The sequence below is a fragment of the Drepanopeziza brunnea genome (genome assembly GCF_022702325.1).
Source record: "Drepanopeziza brunnea f. sp. 'multigermtubi' strain 214-2 chromosome Unknown ctg9, whole genome shotgun sequence".
Taxonomy (NCBI): domain Eukaryota; kingdom Fungi; phylum Ascomycota; class Leotiomycetes; order Helotiales; family Drepanopezizaceae; genus Drepanopeziza; species Drepanopeziza brunnea.
The window spans coordinates 293,074-314,166 of NW_027094072.1; the positions used below are offsets into that span (position 1 = coordinate 293,074).

At 49.7% G+C, this 21,093-nt stretch overlaps 7 protein-coding genes across 7 annotated transcripts; 3 read left to right on the forward strand and 4 right to left on the reverse strand.

The window, feature by feature from the left end:
- Positions 1 to 606: 606 nt before the first annotated feature.
- Positions 607 to 1,623, forward strand: L3040_005496 (60S ribosomal eL19 domain-containing protein; the record flags this gene model as incomplete). The annotated part of the gene is made up of 5 exons (XM_007295919.2): positions 607 to 613; positions 705 to 795; positions 930 to 1,199; positions 1,255 to 1,405; positions 1,462 to 1,623. The coding sequence occupies 5 exons, from the start codon at positions 607 to 609 to the stop codon at positions 1,621 to 1,623; spliced, it is 681 nt and encodes a 226-aa protein (XP_007295981.2).
- Positions 1,624 to 2,213: 590 nt separating this feature from the next.
- L3040_005497 (uncharacterized protein) lies at positions 2,214 to 3,971 on the forward strand (the record flags this gene model as incomplete). The annotated part of the gene is made up of 5 exons (XM_007295918.2): positions 2,214 to 2,330; positions 2,380 to 2,436; positions 2,494 to 2,587; positions 2,635 to 2,772; positions 2,824 to 3,971. 5 exons carry the CDS (start codon positions 2,214 to 2,216, stop codon positions 3,969 to 3,971), a joined length of 1,554 nt encoding a protein of 517 aa, XP_007295980.2.
- Positions 3,972 to 5,886: 1,915 nt separating this feature from the next.
- On the reverse strand, positions 5,887 to 7,710 carry L3040_005498 (uncharacterized protein; the record flags this gene model as incomplete). The annotated part of the gene is made up of 2 exons (XM_007295917.1): positions 5,887 to 7,196; positions 7,305 to 7,710. 2 exons carry the CDS (start codon positions 7,708 to 7,710, stop codon positions 5,887 to 5,889), a joined length of 1,716 nt encoding a protein of 571 aa, XP_007295979.1.
- Positions 7,711 to 8,483: 773 nt separating this feature from the next.
- Positions 8,484 to 9,389, forward strand: L3040_005499 (uncharacterized protein; the record flags this gene model as incomplete). Its single annotated transcript, XM_007295916.2, has 1 exon — positions 8,484 to 9,389. One exon carries the CDS (start codon positions 8,484 to 8,486, stop codon positions 9,387 to 9,389), a length of 906 nt encoding a protein of 301 aa, XP_007295978.2.
- A 50-nt stretch (positions 9,390 to 9,439) lies between these two features.
- On the reverse strand, positions 9,440 to 10,457 carry L3040_005500 (uncharacterized protein; the record flags this gene model as incomplete). The annotated part of the gene is made up of 2 exons (XM_007295915.1): positions 9,440 to 9,793; positions 9,855 to 10,457. The coding sequence occupies 2 exons, from the start codon at positions 10,455 to 10,457 to the stop codon at positions 9,440 to 9,442; spliced, it is 957 nt and encodes a 318-aa protein (XP_007295977.1).
- A 1,902-nt stretch (positions 10,458 to 12,359) lies between these two features.
- Positions 12,360 to 13,468, reverse strand: L3040_005501 (uncharacterized protein; the record flags this gene model as incomplete). Its single annotated transcript, XM_007295914.1, has 3 exons — positions 12,360 to 13,190; positions 13,256 to 13,330; positions 13,409 to 13,468. 3 exons carry the CDS (start codon positions 13,466 to 13,468, stop codon positions 12,360 to 12,362), a joined length of 966 nt encoding a protein of 321 aa, XP_007295976.1.
- A 2,499-nt stretch (positions 13,469 to 15,967) lies between these two features.
- On the reverse strand, positions 15,968 to 20,236 carry L3040_005502 (uncharacterized protein; the record flags this gene model as incomplete). Its single annotated transcript, XM_007295913.1, has 3 exons — positions 15,968 to 17,061; positions 17,109 to 19,975; positions 20,031 to 20,236. The coding sequence occupies 3 exons, from the start codon at positions 20,234 to 20,236 to the stop codon at positions 15,968 to 15,970; spliced, it is 4,167 nt and encodes a 1,388-aa protein (XP_007295975.1).
- Between the last annotated feature and the right edge of the window lie 857 nt (positions 20,237 to 21,093).

Consider the following 21,093-nt stretch of genomic DNA (forward strand, 5'->3'; position numbering starts at 1 on the left):
AATCGCGTGCATCTCAACGAATATTGAAGCTATAATAATACAAATAATAAAATAAAACCGAGACATTCATAAAGTGCCGATATCTAAGAGATTTATATTTTAACTTACGTTGTTGGCTTCGAAATAAAAGAAAATATAGATTTTCAAAAGGTTTATTGATCAATTTTTAAAGATTTAATCCGCTTGCATTTAGACAAATTTAAAGCTATAATAATAATAATTATATAACTAAATTAGCATACTCGTAGAGTATCGATACATCAAGATTTCATATGTTAATTTACACTGTTAAGCGTAGAATTGACAGAAATAAAAGTTTTAACGCTTTTTACCGATTTTAACGATACGAATCTAGCAAATCAAGCGAATCTTTTATCAAATAATAATATATTGGAATCCGAATAATACGATAACCAATGATATTAAAGTATTAAAAACTAAATCAATAGATCCGTATTATCGTAGTCTAACAGAACATCAATTTTTTGTTAAGAAGCTATCAATATGCATAAAGAAATAAATAATAATTTCATTTTCGATGCGGGACATAATTATTTCGCCCACTTTAGGGAAAGGCCCTTGAAGTTTGCGACGTCAAGTCCCACTATGACCTGTTGGTCACTTTTCGACTTCAGCTTGCTTACATAAGCTCGGGAGCTAGCACGTGATCATCACACAAATCGGGTTTCGGAAATTCAAGCGAGCGGAACGCTATAACTCCTCACGACAAAATATCCCTCGTCAACGACAACCACGACGACCATCCACCGACGACAACAACGCCACTGTCAAGATGTAAGCACATCCATCTCCGCGTATGCCATTACGAATCGGGGTCCTTTAGATACTCCAATGCCACGTCCCGCTCAATCTCGAGATGCGTCATAGACCCCTCAATAGCAGATGCTGACATTCTCTTCTTACGATAGGGTCAACCTCACCACCCAAAAGCGCCTGGCGGCCTCAGTCGTCGGCTGCGGAAAGCGCAAGATTTGGCTCGATCCCAATGAGACCAGCGAGATATCGAACGCCAACTCCCGCCAAACCATCCGCAAGCTCGTTGCAGATGGCCTTATCATCAAGAAACCCGTCACCATGCACTCCCGTTCCCGCGCGCGCGATCTCACAGCTGCCCGAAGAATCGGTAGACACCGTGGTTTCGGAAAAAGAAAGGGTACCGCGGACGCCCGCATGCCTAGGTATGCTGCAATCTTGGATGGAAGGATTGAGGGGCAACTTCTGATGTTCTCACAGCCAAGTTGTCTGGATGCGCCGTCTCCGAGTCCTCCGTCGTCTTCTCGTCAAGTACCGTGCCAGCGGCAAGATCGACAAGCACCTCTACCACGAGCTCTACCACTTGAGCAAGGGTAACACCTTCAAGCACAAGCGAGCATTGGTTGAGCACGTAAGTTGACATACTGGGAGGAGGGAATTGAGGTTCACAGGCTGACGATTCAACAGATCCACCGTGCCAAAGCTGAGAAGGCCCGCGAGAGAGTCCTGAAGGAGGAGATGGACGCCAAGCGTGCGAAGACCAAGGCTGCCCGTGAGCGTAAGATGGAGAGAGCTGAGGCCAAGCACCGTGCACAATTCGGCGACGAAGAGGAGACCGAGAAGAAATAAGGGATTGCTTTTCTGGTGGATGGTAGCATACGGAGTGTATCTGGCAGGCAGTGGCTTACTTCTCGGGCCGGCTGCTTTTACTAGTCTTTCTTGCATCTGCACGGAATGGAATCACGATCTTCACACAAGGATGGATACGATGGTGTGTGGCTCTCTACAAATGATGTGAAGCCAGGAATCTCCTTTATTGTCCTCTGCAAACGCACTCAGCAAAGGCCGATGTGATAAGTGTCAACACGTTTGAGTGGCCGCTTGGCCAGCTAAACGTCTGTTCACTGCAAAGTCCGTAGAATCCAATCCGCCCAAGTATCAGCCTCGTGGGTGAAATGGAACAATAAGAACGGAGATGGATACCCCTTAAATAAAGATGGATCGGATATGTAAACCCATATTCTCCCTGGAGAGACCCCTCCGATGTTGCTGTAGGGCGCCACCTGCGCTAGCCGATTGTTCACTTGGCGCATTTACGCGTGGCGGGGCAAGACTTTCAGTTGAAAAGTTTTGGGATCTGGCGGTGAATTCGACTTTGAACTCGAGAGCCCGTTCCAAGCACAGGAGAGGTGAGCACTCAATTTACATTATTTTTCACTATGTCGCTCTTCAGGGGAACTTCGAGGTCTTTCGTTAGAGTTGCTGCTCGCAGAACAGTGCCACTATGTGGTTCGAGGCGAGCTGCATCGTCTACGACCGCAGAGTCCCAGCAGAAGGTACGACCAGACTGCTCTTCGAAGCTTCTGTAGCTAAAAATCGCAACAGCTGCTCTCCGCGGACCTTGAACATGCCGACCCAGCTATCTACGATATCCTCCAGAAAGTACGCCTGCCCATGAGTTCAAAGTCTGGTGGCGGTTGATATTGATATTAAGCGCAGGAGAAAAAAAGGCAGAAGCACTTCATCAACCTCATTCCCTCCGAGAACTTCACCTCGCAGGCAGTGCTGGATGCTCTAGGAAGTGTTATGCAAAGTACGTTTTGGTTCGAAGCAGGGTAAACATAGTCTGACTATCAACAGACAAATACTCGGAGGGATACCCAGGCGCAAGATATTATGGCGGAAACGAATTTATCGACCAGGCAGAGCTTCTATGCCAATCGCGTGCCTTGCAGACGTTTGGAGTTAAGGATTCAGAATGGGGTGTTAACGTTCAACGTACATTCCCAAACTCTTCCCTCCCGTGTTGATCTGGACTAATTGCCATAGCTCTGTCCGGATCTCCTGCGAACCTCTACACATACTCCGCTCTCCTCAACACACATGACCGGATAATGGGCTTGGACTTACCGCACGGCGGACATCTCTCTCATGGATACCAAACCCCTACCAAGAAGATCTCAGCCATTTCTAAATACTTCGAAACCGTCCCCTACCGTCTGGACGAATCCACAGGTCTCATTGACTACACCAAGTTGGAGGAACTAGCCACCCTATACAGACCGAAGATTATCATCGCTGGTACATCTGCATACAGTAGACTTATTGAGTATGACCGTATGCGGGATATTGCCGACAAGGTTGGCGCATACTTATTGGCCGATATGGCCCATATCTCAGGTCTGGTAGCAGCCAAGGTCGTCCCATCTCCGTTCGAATACGCTGATGTCGTTACAACAACCACCCACAAGTCCCTCCGCGGCCCCAGGGGTGCAATGATCTTCTTCAGAAGAGGAGTGCGACGGGTCAATCCTAAGACCAAGGCACAAGAGATGTGGAATCTGGAGGACCCAATTAATGCTTCCGTATTTCCGGGACATCAAGGTGGGCCTCACAATCATACTATTACAGCGCTGGCAGTAGCTCTCAAACAAGCCCAAAGCCCCGAATTTAGAGCCTACCAGGAAACCGTCCTCCGTAACGCTCAAGCATTTGCCAAGCGCCTCGGCGATTCTAAAGACAAGGGCGGACTCGGCTACTCTATTGTCTCAGGTGGTACCGACAACCACCTAGTGCTCGTAGACCTCAAGCCTCAAGGCATAGACGGCGCGCGCGTCGAGCGAGTGCTTGAGCTCGTCGGCGTCGCCTCTAACAAGAACACTGTACCAGGTGACGTCTCCGCGCTCAAGCCGGGTGGCCTCCGTATGGGCACGCCCGCAATGACAACACGGGGGTTCCAGCCTGAGGATTTCGTGAGGGTGGCAGATGTGGTTAATAGAGCTGTGACGATCACGCAGCGGTTGGCCAAGACGGCAAAGGAGGCGGCGGAAGCCAAAGGGAGGAAGAATCCCGGGAGTGCGAAGGCCTTTTTGGAGTATCTTGGTGAGGGGGAGAACGAGAGAGAGATTGTTCAGTTACGGAGCGAGGTTGAGGAGTGGGTTGCGACCTTCTCGTTACCGTGGGAGAGCGATAGGTAGGTATAATATGACGGGTCAAATAACTCGAATGGATTTGGCGTTTGCTTCTTTTGGTGTCCTTGCAGTTGAATTTTCTGAAAACTTGGTATGATTTTCCCTGATTAAGATTTGCTGTAAGAGCTGCCATTTTGATGTTCATATTGCCTAGCTTTGTTGACATTGCCATGATGTTTTCCGAGTCCTGGCGCAACTCACGCGGGCGACATGGTGCCCTCAAGACCCGCGCGCGTCAACAGCCTACCTAGCATATTCAAGTAAGCAATTAAGGAACAGACCCCGTCATCTCATTGAAATGCATGCACATGATTACCATACAATATACCGGTACATACCTCCCTGCTTGAAAGTCAGTGACTGTCTGTTGTGTCTGTCTGTCTAGCTGATACTCCTCCTACCCCTTCCCTCTCCTCTCCTCTCCTCTCATATCCTCCCCTCCTTATCGAATTTTCTAATTCTATTCGATACCTTTTTTAGAATCGGTCAGTCAATTTTTTTGGGTAGGTTTTTTTTTTTTTTTGGAGAGAGGAGAGGGGGGGAGAGCTCCAGAGTTGGAGTGCATTCAGACAAAGCTTGATTAGGCTAGGCCAAGCGTATGTATGTATGGCTTCTTCTGAGACTCGTAGGCTACTGCGCTGGTACGGATGTAGCTGAGCCGACGACCGGTCGAGGGAGTACTGTAAAGTAAGTATCGGAATTTGTAGAGCTGGGGTTAATCATTGACTAATGTAATATTTCAGAATGCTGTTTATGGATGGGTGTGCGTGGTTGGTTGAGTATGTAGCTGTGGGTTTTCGATGGACTAGGTATGTATAGACAGGTATAGGCCTAGGGCTTTACATTTGTTCGCGAGAGGAGAATTGTAACCTACTTTTAAGAGGGGGGTTGTTGGATTTGAGACTTGAGGCTATCAGATAGGTGGCGGCGAGGTGGGTGGGGTGGTGACAAATCGGCCAGGATTGCATCGATGCCTTGCAGAAGATGACTATTGTAAATTGAGAAAGAGACACCTTTTTTTTTTTTCTTTTTTTTTTCCCCAAATCCGCAGGTGTTTCGAGTATCGTGCTATTTTATCTAGATAGCATTGAAGCTCTTGCTCTTTCACAGCTATGTGGTACGGCATGGGCGAGCTGTCATATCGCTAAAATGCCTACGCTATGTATATACATGCCCTCCTCCTCCCTCCGACCGCCAGTCGTCTGGCTAGTGATAGCGCTCGCTAAGAAGGGAAAGAAGGAAAGAAAAAAGTGCTCAGAGCCGTCAAGCCTGAGAGATTCAACCTGAAACTGGGAATGTAAACTTACCGATCGGTCTCTTATCTTGCTGTTTTTGTGTTTTCGTGCGTGTTTTTGGCTTTTCTAGGCTCCTTTTTTTTTTTTTTTTTTTTTTTTTTTTTTTTTCGTTACTCGCTTAGTTCTGTTCAGTTTTTTTTGTTTTCTTGCTTTTGATCGAAGGGAAGGGAAGGGAAGGGGGCAAGGGAGGGGTGAACCTATAACCAAAGAATATGAAAGGAGAGTAGAGGAAGCTTAAGAGACATTTTTTTTTTCCTTTTTCTCCGTGACGATAGCTGGGAGTTCGGAAAGCGCTATTGCACGAGTTGATCTGTGTATATTTATCATTTGTCAGTAGATGTTTTAAATTAGGAGAGGGCGAAGAGCTCCCTGGAGTCTGGGATGGGCTTGACGGCTCTGCTATAGAGGATTTTTTCTTCTTCTTGGTTATCTTGTTTTGAATTATTGGATTAGATATTGATAGATGGATGAGGATAGAAAAAGAGGAGACAAAGGAGGCAGGGCCTGAGATAATTCTCGTCTCGCTTAAGGGTTGGTCTTTGTTATATCGGTGTTGATACGCTTTAGTGGTTTGTAGGCCTCGTGGTTTGGCTTCAGCATTATATGTGATTCTGGTGATCTATATCTCACTTCAACTTCTGATCCATGGCCACGCGCCACTTCGGTCCAAACTTTCTCATGGAGTACACCACCCCAAAAGCGCTCAGCCAGCAGATAACTCCGAGACCCGTGAACAACCATCCATCGCCAATCGCGTTGATTATCGGTTCAGCAATGGCACCTCCAACGCAGCTCAAGAAGTTCCTGACGAAGTTGTTCACGGCGACGCCCGAACTACTGCGCTTGGGCATGAATTCAGTGAGCATGGTCGTCGCTATACCGAAGATAAGCATGCTCCCCACGCCAAAGAAGAAGTTGGCTATCATCGGGACTATCCATATGATGCCCTTGTCCGCAGTCCACCCGTACCAGACTAGAGCCCCTGGGAACACGACGGCGGAAATCCAAGCGTTCTCTTTCATCCGATCCTCGGGCTGGAATTCCAGCCTCCCATCGGCGTCGACGCGGCCGGCTGCTCGTGCCTCCCGATGCATGATGTAGTCCATCCATCTACCGCCTGCAAGAGACGCCAAGACAAAACCGAGAGAATTTGGTATGTACAAGAGACCGAGGATGATGACTGAGAAGTTGTAGGGAGACTCCGAGAAGGTCTGCTGGATAGAGATGTTGAGGACGTAAACTGAGCCGAAGGTAATACTCCCGAGATACACCGTAAGTGCAACGGCAGGAAAGCGGAGATATAGTATAACACTTAAGGGATCGATGATGCAGCGCTTGAAGACCGCGGCAGCCTTCTTAGTCTTCATGTGGATGGACTGGCGGGTCGAATCACGTGTGAGCTCTGGTCTTATTGTTGCTCTTTCATCCGTCTCGGGAAGCACCAGCGGTTGTTTCTTCGCCAATGTCTCCGGGAGACAGAACGTCAGCATGATGACTAGCATGCCACCGTATATCGCCTGAAACCACTGCGTACTTCTCCACCCCCAAGCCTGTGAGAGCGCACCGCCAATAATTGGTGCCAGCAATGGACCAAGAAGGGGCCCCAGAAAGAAGAACCCCATGGCTCGACCTCGTTCCCTAACTTCCCAGATGTCTGCAATTGTCCCAGCGCCTACAGCTTGTACTGAAGCTGCGGCGCCACCACCCAGAACTCGCATGACGATCAGCATGCCTATGGAAGTGCTGACTGCCGCACCGATGTTCCAGATGAAGAAAAGCACGAAGGAGGTCAGGTAAATAGAGCGGCGCCCTAGGGTCTCGGAGAATGAGGACCACCACAGGGGAGAGATGGACATGCTGAGCATGTACATGGCGACGGAGAGATTGGTGATTGTGGGCGTGGTATCTAGATCAGTCGCTAGTTCTGGCAGAGCGGCTATCTCAGAGCATCAATAACAATTTTCGGATTTGGAAAGCTGAGCTGTCCATCATGAATGACTCTAATGAGACCCAAACATCAGAGAAGCAAAACGAGTTGACTTACGAAGTATGATAGCGCTACCAATAGGTGCCGCAGCCGCAGCTATAGCAACCTGGAAAGTGATAAACCATTTCGTGCTATTCTTATACTCATACGGCCTTTCCACTTCGGGAACGAGAGTCAATCTGGCTAACAGCCCTCTTCTCTTTGCTCTCGTAACAAGCGTCAATGCTCTTGATCGAGTTGATGAGGCTTTGGATTTTGACCGGCTGTGAGAAGGATCTGAGGTGTTGGGAATAGCTTCTATACTACCCAGCAAGGAAGGTGAATGGGAGGGGATGGATTCCAAGTCTTTTTCTCTCGTCTCCCTGTCTTGGAGGGTGGAGACTCCCGGGTGCTGGATTGGCTCCGCGACATCGTGGCCTTCAGGCTCGGCTCCTTTAGCTGGATCTTGGAAGGCGTGGCCCATTGCTCTTGCGGCTCGAGGTCAAAGGAGTATACGAAAGTATAAATATATCAGACTTTGGGCAACTGGTCGTTGAGATGCGATTGCTGAAGGAAAAGATAGGTAGAAAGCTGATGGACAAGGAATGGCGCGGTCAGGTAGAGATCATCTCTCATCCATGGTCAGACTAGCAGTAGGACTGTTCTGCAGGAGAGGCGAAGAAGACAAGTATTTTATTGCCTCTTTCAGTACCGAGGGACTGAAACAAAAACGAATCAAGGAGCAAACTACTAAGCAGCAACAAACAGACGGAACTCTACTTTGAATAGGTACTATTACTCCCCTATCTTTCAATGCAGAGTTCTCCCAACGGTCCGGACGTCCGCGTGGATAACGGATTACCTTCTGTATCTGGCAGCTCGTCACGAGAACCATGCGGCGAAATGCCCGCAACACAAGTGAGCTGGGTACTAGTACCGGTACCTACGGTACTGTTGTTGTTCTGGCATGAAAAGTGGGTCGGTCCAAGCGACCCACTAAGTACCGGTATAAACGACGGGCATGGGTATGCGCTGCCTATGCATGATGGTACCGTAGAAAACCTTCAAATATTTGCCAGATTCCTGAAAACTTCCAAAATTCCTCGAAACCCGGCTTTAGCACACGCTGTATTCTTGCGAGTAAGAAGACGATAATACCTGCCCCGAGATATATCTCCAAGGTACTACGGCAGGTCATATAGCATCGTCATTCGTCCGAGTGCCACACCAGACCTTGCCCCCACTACGATCCTCCTCATGGAGTCCTTCGAGGATATGCAAAGTCGGCACCGCAGAGAACAGAAGGATCTGCAATCCCGAGTCACACAAAAGAAGAAGAACGCCACGAAAAAGACGCGCAAGGGAGTGAACAGCGAATGCGAGGAGCTAGAACGGCAACTGAAGGACAAGCAAAGCCAGGAACTTGCAGCTTTAAGTGGAGAGTCCGCAGACATCGAAGGCGTGCCCGACCTGGAGGAAGACACTGTGGAGGATATTGTTTCGAAAGATGTAAATGGCATCACGGAGTCTCTGGATAAGGCCACGATTTCGGAACAAGAGCCCTCGGAGGACGGCCAGCCTAAGAAGCGCAATCGCCAAAGAGAGCGGCTAGCTCGGCGGGCGGCTGAACAGCAAGCTGCGATTGAGGAAGCGAAGCGAGAAGCTGCAAATCAGCCAGACGAAAAGGCCGTCGAGAGGAAGAAGATGCAGGATCAATTTACCGCAAAGGGGCTGGTGGAGAAGAGTATCCGGCCCGACGGGCATTGTCTCTTTTCTGCTGTCGCAGATCAGCTATCACAAGTTGGGATTCCGCTGGGATCGGAGAGTGAGGGGGTAAAGGAAGGGGAGCGATATAAGGTCGTGCGGAACGCTGCGGCGGAATATATTGAAGGACACCCAGACGATTTCACGGCATGGTTAGATGAGCCATTGGATAGGTACGTGGAAAAAATCAGGGATACGGCGGAGTGGGGTGGGCATCTGGAGTTGATGGCGCTGGCGAAGACGTACAATGTGGAAATATGCGTGCTTCAGAACGGGGCGCAACAAAATATCGAGCCGGGTACAGAAGGGGGAAAGGGAGCAGAGAAGATTTGGCTGGCATACTATCGGCATGGGTTTGGCTTAGGAGAGCACTACAATTCTCTCCGAAAGCAGCCGTGAATACGATAAGACATACAAAAGTCTCGAATCGAGAACTGAATCTTGGCCTTTCAGCTTGGATGCGTCCACACGCTGACCCAGTCCGTCACTTTGCCTTCCGCATCGTACCCAATCTGATGCGTTCTTTTGGGCTGGAAATGCGCCATTCTCACTAAGCCATTCTTCTTCGGCTCTCCAAGCTTCGACTCCACGAGGTCTCCATCCTCTTCATACTTGAGTTCCTCTCCCGGTCTCGACAAATGAGCCAGGTAAACCTTCGGCGGCAACGCCCAAGGCGGACCCCCAGAAGAAGGCGGTTTGTACGTAGGAAATTCCACGCATACAACTCTGCCCTCGGGAGCTAGGAGCTCAACAAAGCGTTTAGACCAAGCGGGTCTCATCGTTGGCGGGAGAGCAGATAAGAACTACTTCATCAGCTTAAAGACTCCCAGGCTTGGTTGGAAGGAAGAAATAGACAATAAATACCGTGTAATCGTAAATCAGATCAAACTTCCCCTCCCCTTCCACACCCTCCAAAAACGCATCCTCAAAGAAGTCCCCCGCCAACCACGTAACATCCCCCTTCTCCACGCCCTCCCTCGTAGCATACACGTCCTTCCCAGCCACCTCCCCCTCCCACCTCCTCGCCTCCTCCAGCGCGGTGCCGGAAATCTCCAAGCCGTAGGCATCGTACCCAAACGCGCTCAGAAGCAGCACGTCGTACCCCTTTCCACAGCCCGGGACCAACGCTCTCTTCTTCTTCTTCTTCTTCTTCTCCTCCTCCTTCTCCTCCTTCTCCTCCTTCTCCATCTTCGTCATCGTCGTCGTCGTCGCCGTCTTCTTTTCTTGGCTAGTAGACGGCGAAAGGACGAGATCCTGGCGCTCGGCAAGGAGATCTACGAGCGCGGGGTTGGGAAAGCCCTTGTCCCAGGGGCGGAAGCCTGCGGCCCAGAGCTCGTCCCATTTTTGACCGTGGGCGGCTGGGCCAGTTGCGCCGGTGAAGTGGGCGAGGAGGCGGGCGCGGGCGTCGGTTGGCTGGTCGGTAGGGACGAGTGGTGGTGCTGGTGGTGGCGGTGGTGTGCTGGACATATTTTTTGCTCGCTTGCTCGCTTGCTTGCTTGGGTGTGTTGGGCGAGAGTTGGGTTTGTATCGTATGGTATCTGCTGTATGTCTCGTGAGCTGGGTGTTGTTGTCTCGGTCCAAAACTCCGGCACCGGGGTTGTTTGACGAAACCTTATTTAGACCCTACCAACAACAACACCCTTCTGAAACGCATTACCACTTACGCATCCCCCATTGATAATTTGTAGATTTGCATTATAGAAAATACTACTACTCTACTCACTTGTCTTCTCGCCCCATGCCCGACCAGAAATCTTGATTGGAGAAGAGATGCGAATGACGTAGTCTATTCCACAGATGATCGTATGCGGACAATCCCTTTCGAATATAAATTTAGCGACACAACTCATCCTCGTGTTAAAAAAACCAGCTTCCAGAACCCCAGTACAAAGGGCCAGCTATCAGCGCAACTCGACTGCGGTAGGACGGACGAACTTATAGCTTGTTTAGCTCCTTATACGAGGAGAGAAAAAAAAAATAAGGGGCTGGCTTAGCGAAACGACTCATCCTCAGATGAAGAATATCAGCTTCCAGAACTCCAGTGGAAAGACCCAGCTATCAGCGCACCTCGAATGCGATAGTACGGACGAAAGAGTAGCATGTCTAGCTCCTTAAATGACTAGAAAAAAAAGAAGGGGGCTGGCTGGTGGTACTTAAGAATCCAGGGCCTATCCGTAGACACCCGAGCTCAACATCCAAAATTTCGAAATACAAGTTGAGTGAATGAACCCATATACCCGACTATCCGCCGAGAATTTTCCCTTCCGTATAGTATCAGTTAAACGCCAACTTCCTATCAAATCCAATGGCCGAGTCGTCAAGTTCATTCATACTTGACCATTCAGAAGCGCAAGCATTAACTAACGTTGTATAGTGCCCCTTACTGCCATTACTGCCAGACCTCCTCTTCCATATGACTAATCTGATCGCGCCCATTTAGGTTGTTTACATGATGTGAAATTTGAGTTGATCGTGGTGATGTGATGTGATGTGATGTGACTGCGTGAAAACAGCCAGATTCCTCCAATGTTGTGGTACGTACAATTCCTTCCCCTACTTCTGACTTGACGGCTTGGCTTCTTTTTTTTTGCTTTTTTTTTTCTTTTTCTTTTTTCCTTTTCTGATTCGGCTTTCCGGCTCCATCTTGTAAATGAAATCGCTTGCTTATGCTTTGAATTGAATATGTAAACCTCAGACTCGGAACTACAGATCGCAGAATTTCATCTCTTGAGACTAGCAGCCAGTGACTGAGACAATCCCTGATCTATATATTTCTTATCTATATCTCCCGGGAGTTCCAGTTCATGATAAGTATAGCCATTCGATCTCTCCATTCCAATTGCTCCAGATATTCATTTAGATTTTTCATTATATGCGTACGGTATACTCCGGCTCCTTATTAGATCCCAGCTGAGATTAGAATCATAATGCGAGGTAGGGAAATATGAATGCGATCGATGATTAGATATTTAATTTGAAGCCGGCTTCTGGAAAGTTCCAGCATCGTTGATTATTACGCACAGCGCTTGGTTGGAGCCTGAATATCCTCAGTCCCTTGTACTCATAGCTTCAAAGTCCTTTCCGATCATACTGTGATATAAAAAATTCACCCCGAGGAAGAGGTCGGGTGATAAATAAAGGTGAAGTCACTAGGTAATATTGCTGTGCGGTTGTTGACTTTAAGCGAGCTCCGTGTTTAGAAATTTCCGCACAACACCTCCATAAAAAATATAGTGTGACATGTAGAAAATTGCGATCCGCGAAATCTCTATTGATTTAAACTAGAAGCTCAATGCAGCTTCGGAGAGACAGGCAGTTATTCTGCATCCAATACTACCAAGCTGGCCTCATCTACGCGGCTCGCCCATCCTAAACCCGCAACGGCACCTCCCATACGCCCAACTCCCGCAAGTGCGCCATCTCCCTCACCGTAAGATGCACATCCAATTCCAGCTTCTCCTCACTCTCTCCCTCGCGCTCCATCACCTCGCTCTTCCCCCACGGGTCCCCCCTCAGCTGCATCCTCGCACGGCCCGCGAAGCGGTTCCACCGGCCGTACCACTTGCGGTTGCGCCCGCGGTCGAAGCCCTCAGCCTCCTCCGGGCCGTTGATCAAGCACAGCGTGTCGGCCACGACGGCGTTGTACCCGTTGCAGATCATGCCCGGCATGTGCAGCACGTTGTTGATCTCGATCTTGTAGTAGTGCGACACGCTGTGGACGTCGTCGATCTGCGCGGCCAGCAGCTTCACCGAGCCGATGCCGAGGACGGGTCGGCCGCCGGCCGTGACGCCGCTGAGGGGCGTGTACGTCGCGAAGGAGGAGCGGTCTTTGGCGTAGTGGGTGGTGCCCGTGACGATCAGCCAGTCGTAGCAGCGCGACTTGTCGACGACGTCGAAGGGCTCCTCCGAGTCCTCTTCAGGTATCATGTTGTCGAGGTCGCAGTTCACGTCCTCGGTCCATTTTTCTGCGCCCTCCTCGTCTTCATGCTCGTCGTCGAAGCTATCGTCAGGCTGCTGTTCCGTATCGGCCTCCGCATTTCCGGCCCCCTTGTTATCGTCTTTCACGTCTCCTCTTCTCTCATCACCTCTCTCCCCAGCCAACTTCTCCTCCGCAATCTTCTCGCCGCTCACCTTCTCAGCCTCACCCCCTGCCTTCATACTCTTCATCACCAGAGAAACCTTACTCCCCGCTTTACGCAGCTGTACGGACATGTCAGCCACACATACATACACCCTGCAGCGCCGACACCCACCCACCCACTCACCTGGTAGATCTCTGCAGCTTTCTCCTCAATCTCATCATCCGTCATTATTAGATCATTTATCTTCGCATGATATGCCTGTCCTGTTGTTCAGCAATGAATGCCTCTTTTCCAAAAAAAAAACAAAAACTTTAGTGTAGATAGGTGCTTTCTTACCAGGCTCTGCGCGATGGTCTCCTGCGTAACTGAGCCAGTGTGCAAAGTCTGTGGATCCATTTTGCGATTTGCGAGGTGAATTGTAGCTGTCGGAAAGGCAAAGCAGGGCTGTCAAGAAAGAACGCGTTGTTGTTGCTATTGACTTGAGTAGAGTTGGCCTCGCTTATTTTTATAGAGAGACGCTAGCTAGTGCCTCACCCCTACCACGGAGTGGAATACCAGGTGAATGCGCCAATTCTTGAATCTTTCGGATCTAGAATTTGAGCTCTGCCACCGACGAACGTACTTTGTCTCCGCGGGCCCAAGTCATGTCCATCGAAACTTAGAGTGAAAAGTCAATTGTTTTCATTTTAATTCCCACTTTTTTGCTTTTTTTTTTTTGGCTTGACCTCAATACCTCTTCCCCAAAGAAACTCAAACCTCAGCCTCTCACTCGCCCCCAAATTCCAAACTCACAACAGATGGAACTACTGTATCCTATCCCACCCCTCCTCCCTTCACCTCCATCTCACACCTCGAGCAGCAGCAAGCAAGTTTCACCACCCAAAAGTCCGTGATGTACATACATACCATCCAACCATCCATCCATCCATCCCCTTTCATTCACGATCCAAACTGTTCATTTTTTTTCGTTTCTTCGAGACCGAGGAACAAAGAAGCCCTGCCGTCGTCGCGCTTGCCTTGCGAAACCGAAACCGGTGATTTCATAAGAAGCCTGATGATATGATATTATATAATATAACATAAATATCAACTATATTTATTTACATCTACTATCCGCATAAGAAGAAGAAGAAAAGGGCGAGAAAAGGATCCTATCCATATATTATATATATACAACCAACCCCCTCCCCCCGACACACTTCCAATGGGGGGGGAAAAAAACCTCCAAATCAATCCATCAACAAAAAGCCGCGAGAGAATTCCCCCCCCTTTCCCCCAAAAATAGGCACATGCAAAAGAAAAGAAAGTAGGTCTAAGTTTGGGTATCCGCAAATTCGCAAATTCGCAAATTTCAAGTTTCAAGAAACCCTCTCCTCTTCTCCTCCATCCTCCATCCCAACTCCCTTTCTCCTCCCCTCCCCCCTATCTAACGAAAAACAGCTCGCTCGCTAGCTACCAAGGATATACAAGCAAGGAAATCAGGCTGCAAAGAAAAAAAAAAAAAAAAAAAAAAGGGTGCCCCCCCCCCCCCCTCTCCCCCTGCTGCCCGGGGGGCTACGATTCTTTACCTGTACGAGGTGCCCCCTACGAACCTTCAGCTCTTTTTATTTCTTTCTCCTGCGGTAGAAAGAGAGATAAAGAGTCTGAAGAGCCGAAATTGAATCATCGACATGCGACGTCTCCTCGAAGAGATTTTCTTTTACCGGCGATTCCGAACCTCCCTCCTCTTTCTTCTCGAATACCACGCCGACTACGATCTATACCTGACGGGCATACCGACTGAAAAGACCAAGAGGATTTGCGATAGAGGGGGAACGTGTATAAGAGATGGGATGGGAAGGGCTTAGTTCGATTGATCGAAAACACGGTACTGCGCTTTCGAAAGAGCGTTTTACAAACACACCGGCTCTATTTAAGGGCTACGAACGCGAGCCTTCTTAGCTCTACGACGAAAGAGAACGATGTTTGTACTATACGAATCGAGGCCGCCCGTAGGGCCACACGTATTCGACAGTTGTCGAGAGAAAACTCGACGCACATCACTATGAATTGCTTTTAAAAGGTTTACAAGTGTCTAGCTATTTGACGAGAGGTTTTCCCCAACGTGGTTTTTACTTTCGATTAGATAGTACTTTGTATATAATTCCTTTACTTAGCACGTCGCCGTACCCCATGGGAGGTCCTTAAGGTCCAAGCATTGCGTTTTGGATACCCGCCCGACGTTAATAAATACAACAACAACAACAATCCCCCTGCTGCCCTTTCCCCCCGGCAAGCGTGGTTCACGTATACATATTTACATATTTACATATTTACATATTTACATATTTACATATTTACATATTTACATATTTACATATTTACATATTTACATATTTACATATTTACATATTTACATATTTACATATTTACATATTTACATATTTACATATTTACATATTTACATATTTACATATTTACATATTTACATATTTACATATTTACATATTTACATATTTACATATTTACACATATACATAGATACAACACAAGGACTATGTGGACTGTACAAGATTACCTTCCATCCCCACCGGTCCAAAGATAAGAAAGAGAGAGAGAGAGAAAGGGGGGCGGGCAGAAAAGACCAGGGGAAAAAAAAGAGGTGCTTGCTTGCTTGCTTACACTAACTACAAGAAAAAAAAAAAAGATAGAGGAAAAACGGAGGGATGAAGAAGCCTATCTGCCTGGCGTGAGCCCGTCTCGTAAGAAGAGACGCCGCGTGTAATTTTTTCACCAATTTTGACTGGTCTGGTCCTAAAGAGACGCTCGCTCGCTCGCTCTATGCGCTATGCACACACACACACTCTCTCTCTCCCTCTCTAGATCGGCAAACAAACAAACATGTTTCCCTTTCACTCAGAACCCTCGAAAGGGATCGATTCCAAACCCGCCATCAAAATGACCATAGTCCTCTTCCCCGGCCGTCTTGTGCCCGATCCCGCCACCGCCGCCGTCGAATTCGTCGCTCGGACGCCCCCCCTTGGCCGAGTAGATGCTATCCGTGTTCCTGCTCAACCGTCTCCGCCCCTTGATGTCGCTGCTGCGCCGGCGGCGGCGGCAGGGGATCGCCATGTCCATCTCGTCCTGCTCGTCGGGGAAGTCGTCGAAGCGGCTCAGCGCCATGGGGCTGATGAAGGCCTCCATGCGCATGGTGCCGACGGCGTCGAAGAAGTTGTTCACGACGGCGCCAGGTCGGCTGCTGGCGTCTGAGGTGCGGGCGGAAGAAGATCGGCCGCTGGCGCTCGTGTGGGCCTGGCCTCCGGCTAAGCTTGACGTCTGGGATGGGAAAATGTCGGCTGAGCCGGGTATGGCAACGCTCATGCTGGTTGTGATGGATTGAGCTTCGTGGCTGCTGGTTGGGCCCGAGAATCCCCGGAAGGAAAGGGGTGGTGGAATTCGACCACCAGTGTTGCTGCGCTTCCTACTGTGGGTCGGAACAGACGGGAAGTTGAATACTCCTCCTCCTCCTCCTCTTCCTTGTCCTCTTTCCGAGAAGCGAAGTACGACAGGTGGTTCAGCGGAGACCTCAGGTTGTATTGGGTCACTGTGTGAGTAGATGGACTCTGTTTCTCGGAAGCTGTTGTCGCGGTGAGACGAGTGCACGCTGGTTGGACCATACTGGGCGACCACTGTTTTCTTGCTTTTGGCGACCCGAATGGAGTCTCTGATTCCACCCTTGGTGAGCCTGTCGTTCTGCGCAGGCATCTCAGATTCGGGTCCAGCCGAGCGTGGAAGCGGAAGTGGCGATTGGACTATCTCGGGAATCGCTTGAGCAGAGTGAGCGAGGAAGGAGAGAGCCGTAAGCCAGATGTAGTGCCGTTCTGGTGTAGTTGCTGTGAACTTGAGGGCACGGGCTGGGGTCAAGATGAGGACAGATCTGTTAAACAGTGGCGCCGACCCCCTAGGTGGTGCGTTGTCATCTTTTACATCCAGGACGGATTGGATAGTCACTGGCGCAGTTAGTTATGTTTCTTCCGGAAATCGATGGTGGGCTTACGCTTTCGTCCAGTCTTGCCCATCAAGGCCGACCCAGAAGTAGGCTGCTTACTACTCCACATCACGGCTCTCTCGTAAGGAGCGAGCCAGACCCAGCGCTTGTGACGGACTCCAGTGGTATTTTCACCCTCAAAACCAGCTGGCTCGGATACACCAAACGACTTTCGCCGTCTAACGTATTTGAACATCCACTCGCCCACCATTGTCTGTGCAATCGCATCGACAACGCTTGTAGCGTTGCTTGTGGTGGCAACAGACGCAGTACAGGTGTTGATGGTATTAGTGGTTATGGCCGTGTTTATCGATGGCTGTTGTCTTCGATGAGCGCGTTGTCGACTGCTGCCCCTATCTCGCATGTACTGAGGGGTAGTGACATCGTTGCTCGGCATTGGGGGAAGACGAGGGCTTTCAGGAGCTTCCGTCGATGCCGACATTGGCGGAGATGATTGACTGTCTTGTCGTCGATGACTTCCACGACCTCCAGGGAGAGCAGCGGCAGATCTGACCTTTCGGATACTGTTCGCGCGATAATGACCTCCCCTGCTGGATCCAGATCCTCGCCCCCAAGTTGGACTTCTGCTCCCGTCACTGGGAGCACTGGTACTGATTGGAGTTCGCCTAGAACTCGCTCTAGTGGGAATTGGAAATGGTGGTGCTGTGATAGCTTCTTCAGGAAGACTTGGACTTCTAGAGCGCCCTTGATGAGCAAAGACACCACTTTGTATAAGGGCAGCTCGGCGCATTGTAGTTGACTTGTTGTTTGCGACTAAAGCTAGTGGCTTGTCAATTTGCCGCACCGAAGCCTTCGTGGTTCTTGACGGTAACTCCTGTACTTTTGGAAACGATGATTCGCCATCGCGTTCGTTTGCAATATGATGAGGGTCATTTCCTCTGAAGGGTCTAGAGACTTCTGCCTGATCTACAGTCTCAGACCCCGTCACAGTAGGTATGGACGAGACACGTTTGCTGAGTCTGTGGACACCCGCCTTGTGCCTTGGTGCAGACAAGGCGGTCCTGTAGTCATTGTCGCTTAAGTCGGCATCCGCGAATTCATCACCATCGTCAGAACTCACATTCTCGAATCCAGCGAACAAGCTACTGATCCGGCGTGGTCTTCTCATTGGCAGCGGCCCATCGTCATTATTCCCCGGATACACATCCCGAGTCTCTGCTGGGAGGGGTGGCGAGGATGGAATTTCCTGTTCCAAACTCGGACGACCCAGCTTGCGAAGAGGATTCCTGGGTGGGAGGTTCTCTGGGACAGAAGAGAAGCGATTCCTGGGAGAATCCTCATCTGGTTCAGGTGAAGGGGGATTTGAGGAGATTGAACATGGTTGGAGGTGAGTCGGCAGTAGATTCATGCGCCGTGCTACTCGGATTTCTTCTGTTTGCACCGAAATGGATCGGGTAGGGATGGGTACCTGCATAGCAACCTGGCACCCGGCATCCTTAGAGTGCTGAGGAAGCAGCGGTTCATGCGGTGTGCCAGGAGTTGAGTTCGGCGGATGCAACTGAATGGACGGGATTTCAATAGGTGGCAGCGGCGGGGAGGCACGTCTGAGGGACGGTGGTGATTGTATTTCGGGAACGTCTGTTTGTGTTGAGATGGAGGTCATTTCCCGTACCGGTACTACTACCGGCGGAGGTGGTGGTGCTCTGGTGGGTGATATAGGGGTCCGGGGAGGACTGAGAGGATGCTCCTGAGTTTGCGATGCTGAAGAAACCATTATAGTAGTTTCTGGAGTGTCAATCACCAATGCAGGAGTCGCATGAACACGCTTTCGTCTCTGATTCGCCTCAATCTCACATTCCCGAGGGACAGCCTCTGGCAATTGCTCGATCCTCACAGCTCCACTACCGTTTACTGGCAAGATTTCGGTGACAGACACAAGCTCAACCGCTGAAAGCTGGGGCGAAGGGGGAGGAGAGCATTGAACACTAGCGTCAGAATACTCCTTCTTAACAGGTACCAGTCCCGTTTCGTCATCTTCCATGATTCCACCTTCAAGTCTCTCTAGTACTGCTTGCTGAGCCAGGATTCTTTTGGCAACACTACCAGATCGCGCGAGGCTTTCCAAGCTCTGGTCCCGGCGGTGACCTTTGGACAAAATGCCCTCTCGACTGTGGTTCCTTTCATGTCTGAGTGAGAGGGCGCTTTCGCGGCCCTCATGATCTGTGTCATCGTCTTCCTCATCCAAGCCCAGCTCGTCAGCCAAGCTCACACCGTTGATTTTGGCACCTCCGTATCCGTTTGGCCCATTCAACATGGAGAAGCGGATGCTGTTCGTTATGCTCATCGTCCGGATGCTTGTAGCATCACTTCCATGGCCATTTACAGGATCCCTCGATCCCTCCTCACTTTCATGTTGAACATGGCCGATAATTTGAGCCTGGTACGTGGCGACTTCATCCAAGACAGTCTTCAGTCGCGTCTCGGCCACGTGAGCCTTGCGTTCCAGTGTTCTCCTTTCTTCCTCCCACATGTCTCTGTCCCTTGCCCATAGAGCATGCGCGCGGTCCGAGTCTTCCTTCTGGCTACGCATCTTCTTCTGCAAACTCTCGATTCGCCGCTTACTCTCAACACTTGACTCAACAGCGTTATCACGCTCCCTAGCGATATCTGTAATCGCTGTGGACGTCCCCCCTTCAAGCAAAGCCAACTCTCGTTTCAGAGCTCTGTTCTCCTTCGACGTTTCTGCCAGGCTCGCTTCCAATACTTCATGCTCGCCCCGGGCATTATGCAGGTCCGCCTCCAGATTTTCGACAATTCGGACATTCTCCTCCTGGTCCCTCCGCAGTGCTAGAATTTCGGAGACTAGATTGGCGTGAAGAGTCGGAGTAAATCGTCGCGGATCGAGTATCGAAATACTATGTCACCGTCAGTTGTGCATAGACAGACCATCTGTCGGAGAGCATTATCTACCTCTCATCATTGGTAACGTCATTGGATCCCTGCCGGTCGCCACTAGGCAGCGGAAGGGGAGACGATGATGGGCCTGGAGATTTTGATTTTTGGCGAGATGAGCGGCGCGATCCACGAGATGGCGTTCTGTAAGGTGTATCCGCCGGAGTAGGAAGGGACGCTTGAGCAGCGATAGCATACTCGTCCTCGGTCTCCCAGGCACTCATCTCTTGCTGATTCCCCCCGGAATACCTTTCAATCACCCTCATACAAAATTTTGTCGAAGCGTCGGCATAAATTGTAAGTGTCCGCAGCTGAAATCGGAATTGGTTTGAGATTAAGGATATGAGACTATCCTAAGATATGGCCCTTTTCTGACCGGAGTGGATATCAGAGAACTTTGATCTGAAATATGTCAGTTGGATAGGTTGAGAAACGACATAGTCCCATGAAAAGGAGTCGAGCTGCTCCGAGGAACGTACTTACGATAACAAACTTACAAAAAGAAACAGTGCAGTAAATAATCGCTCTGATCGCAAGTACAAAGGAAGGCGATCAGTTGAATTTGGCCGAGAAGCGGCGGGAAGAAGAAGTAGGGCCCTGCGTTATTGAGCATTGATCGGAAAGGCTCGTTGGCTTTGTGAACCCGACGTCTATGCCATAGAGATATCCCGACTCGGATTCCAGTCTCCTGTCTGCCAGTTATCGATACCCAGTCTCTCTGCTCTATACGCCCTCTTCACTCATGTCGACTGCTGGCTACGACACTGCAGAGATGGCGCCTTCAGATGTGTCTGGCGAGTGGTAGTTAAGAGCAGGATAAGTAATGCAGCCGGATACGTTGTGAAGGAAGTCGGGACCTCGTCCTCTGTCGTTACTACTATCCACGCCGATTATCAGCCATAGTGTCCGATGTAGAAACGCCTCGCCAGCCGTTGGGGACCGATCACTGTGGAATTCGACGCAGATTGTATAACTCAAAGAGAAGGTGTTTGAGGAAGAGCGAGGAGGACATACCGTCTTGCAGATTCACGACTCAAAAAGAAAAACGGACTTTTTTTTTTTTACAACGGAAGCGTGTCGA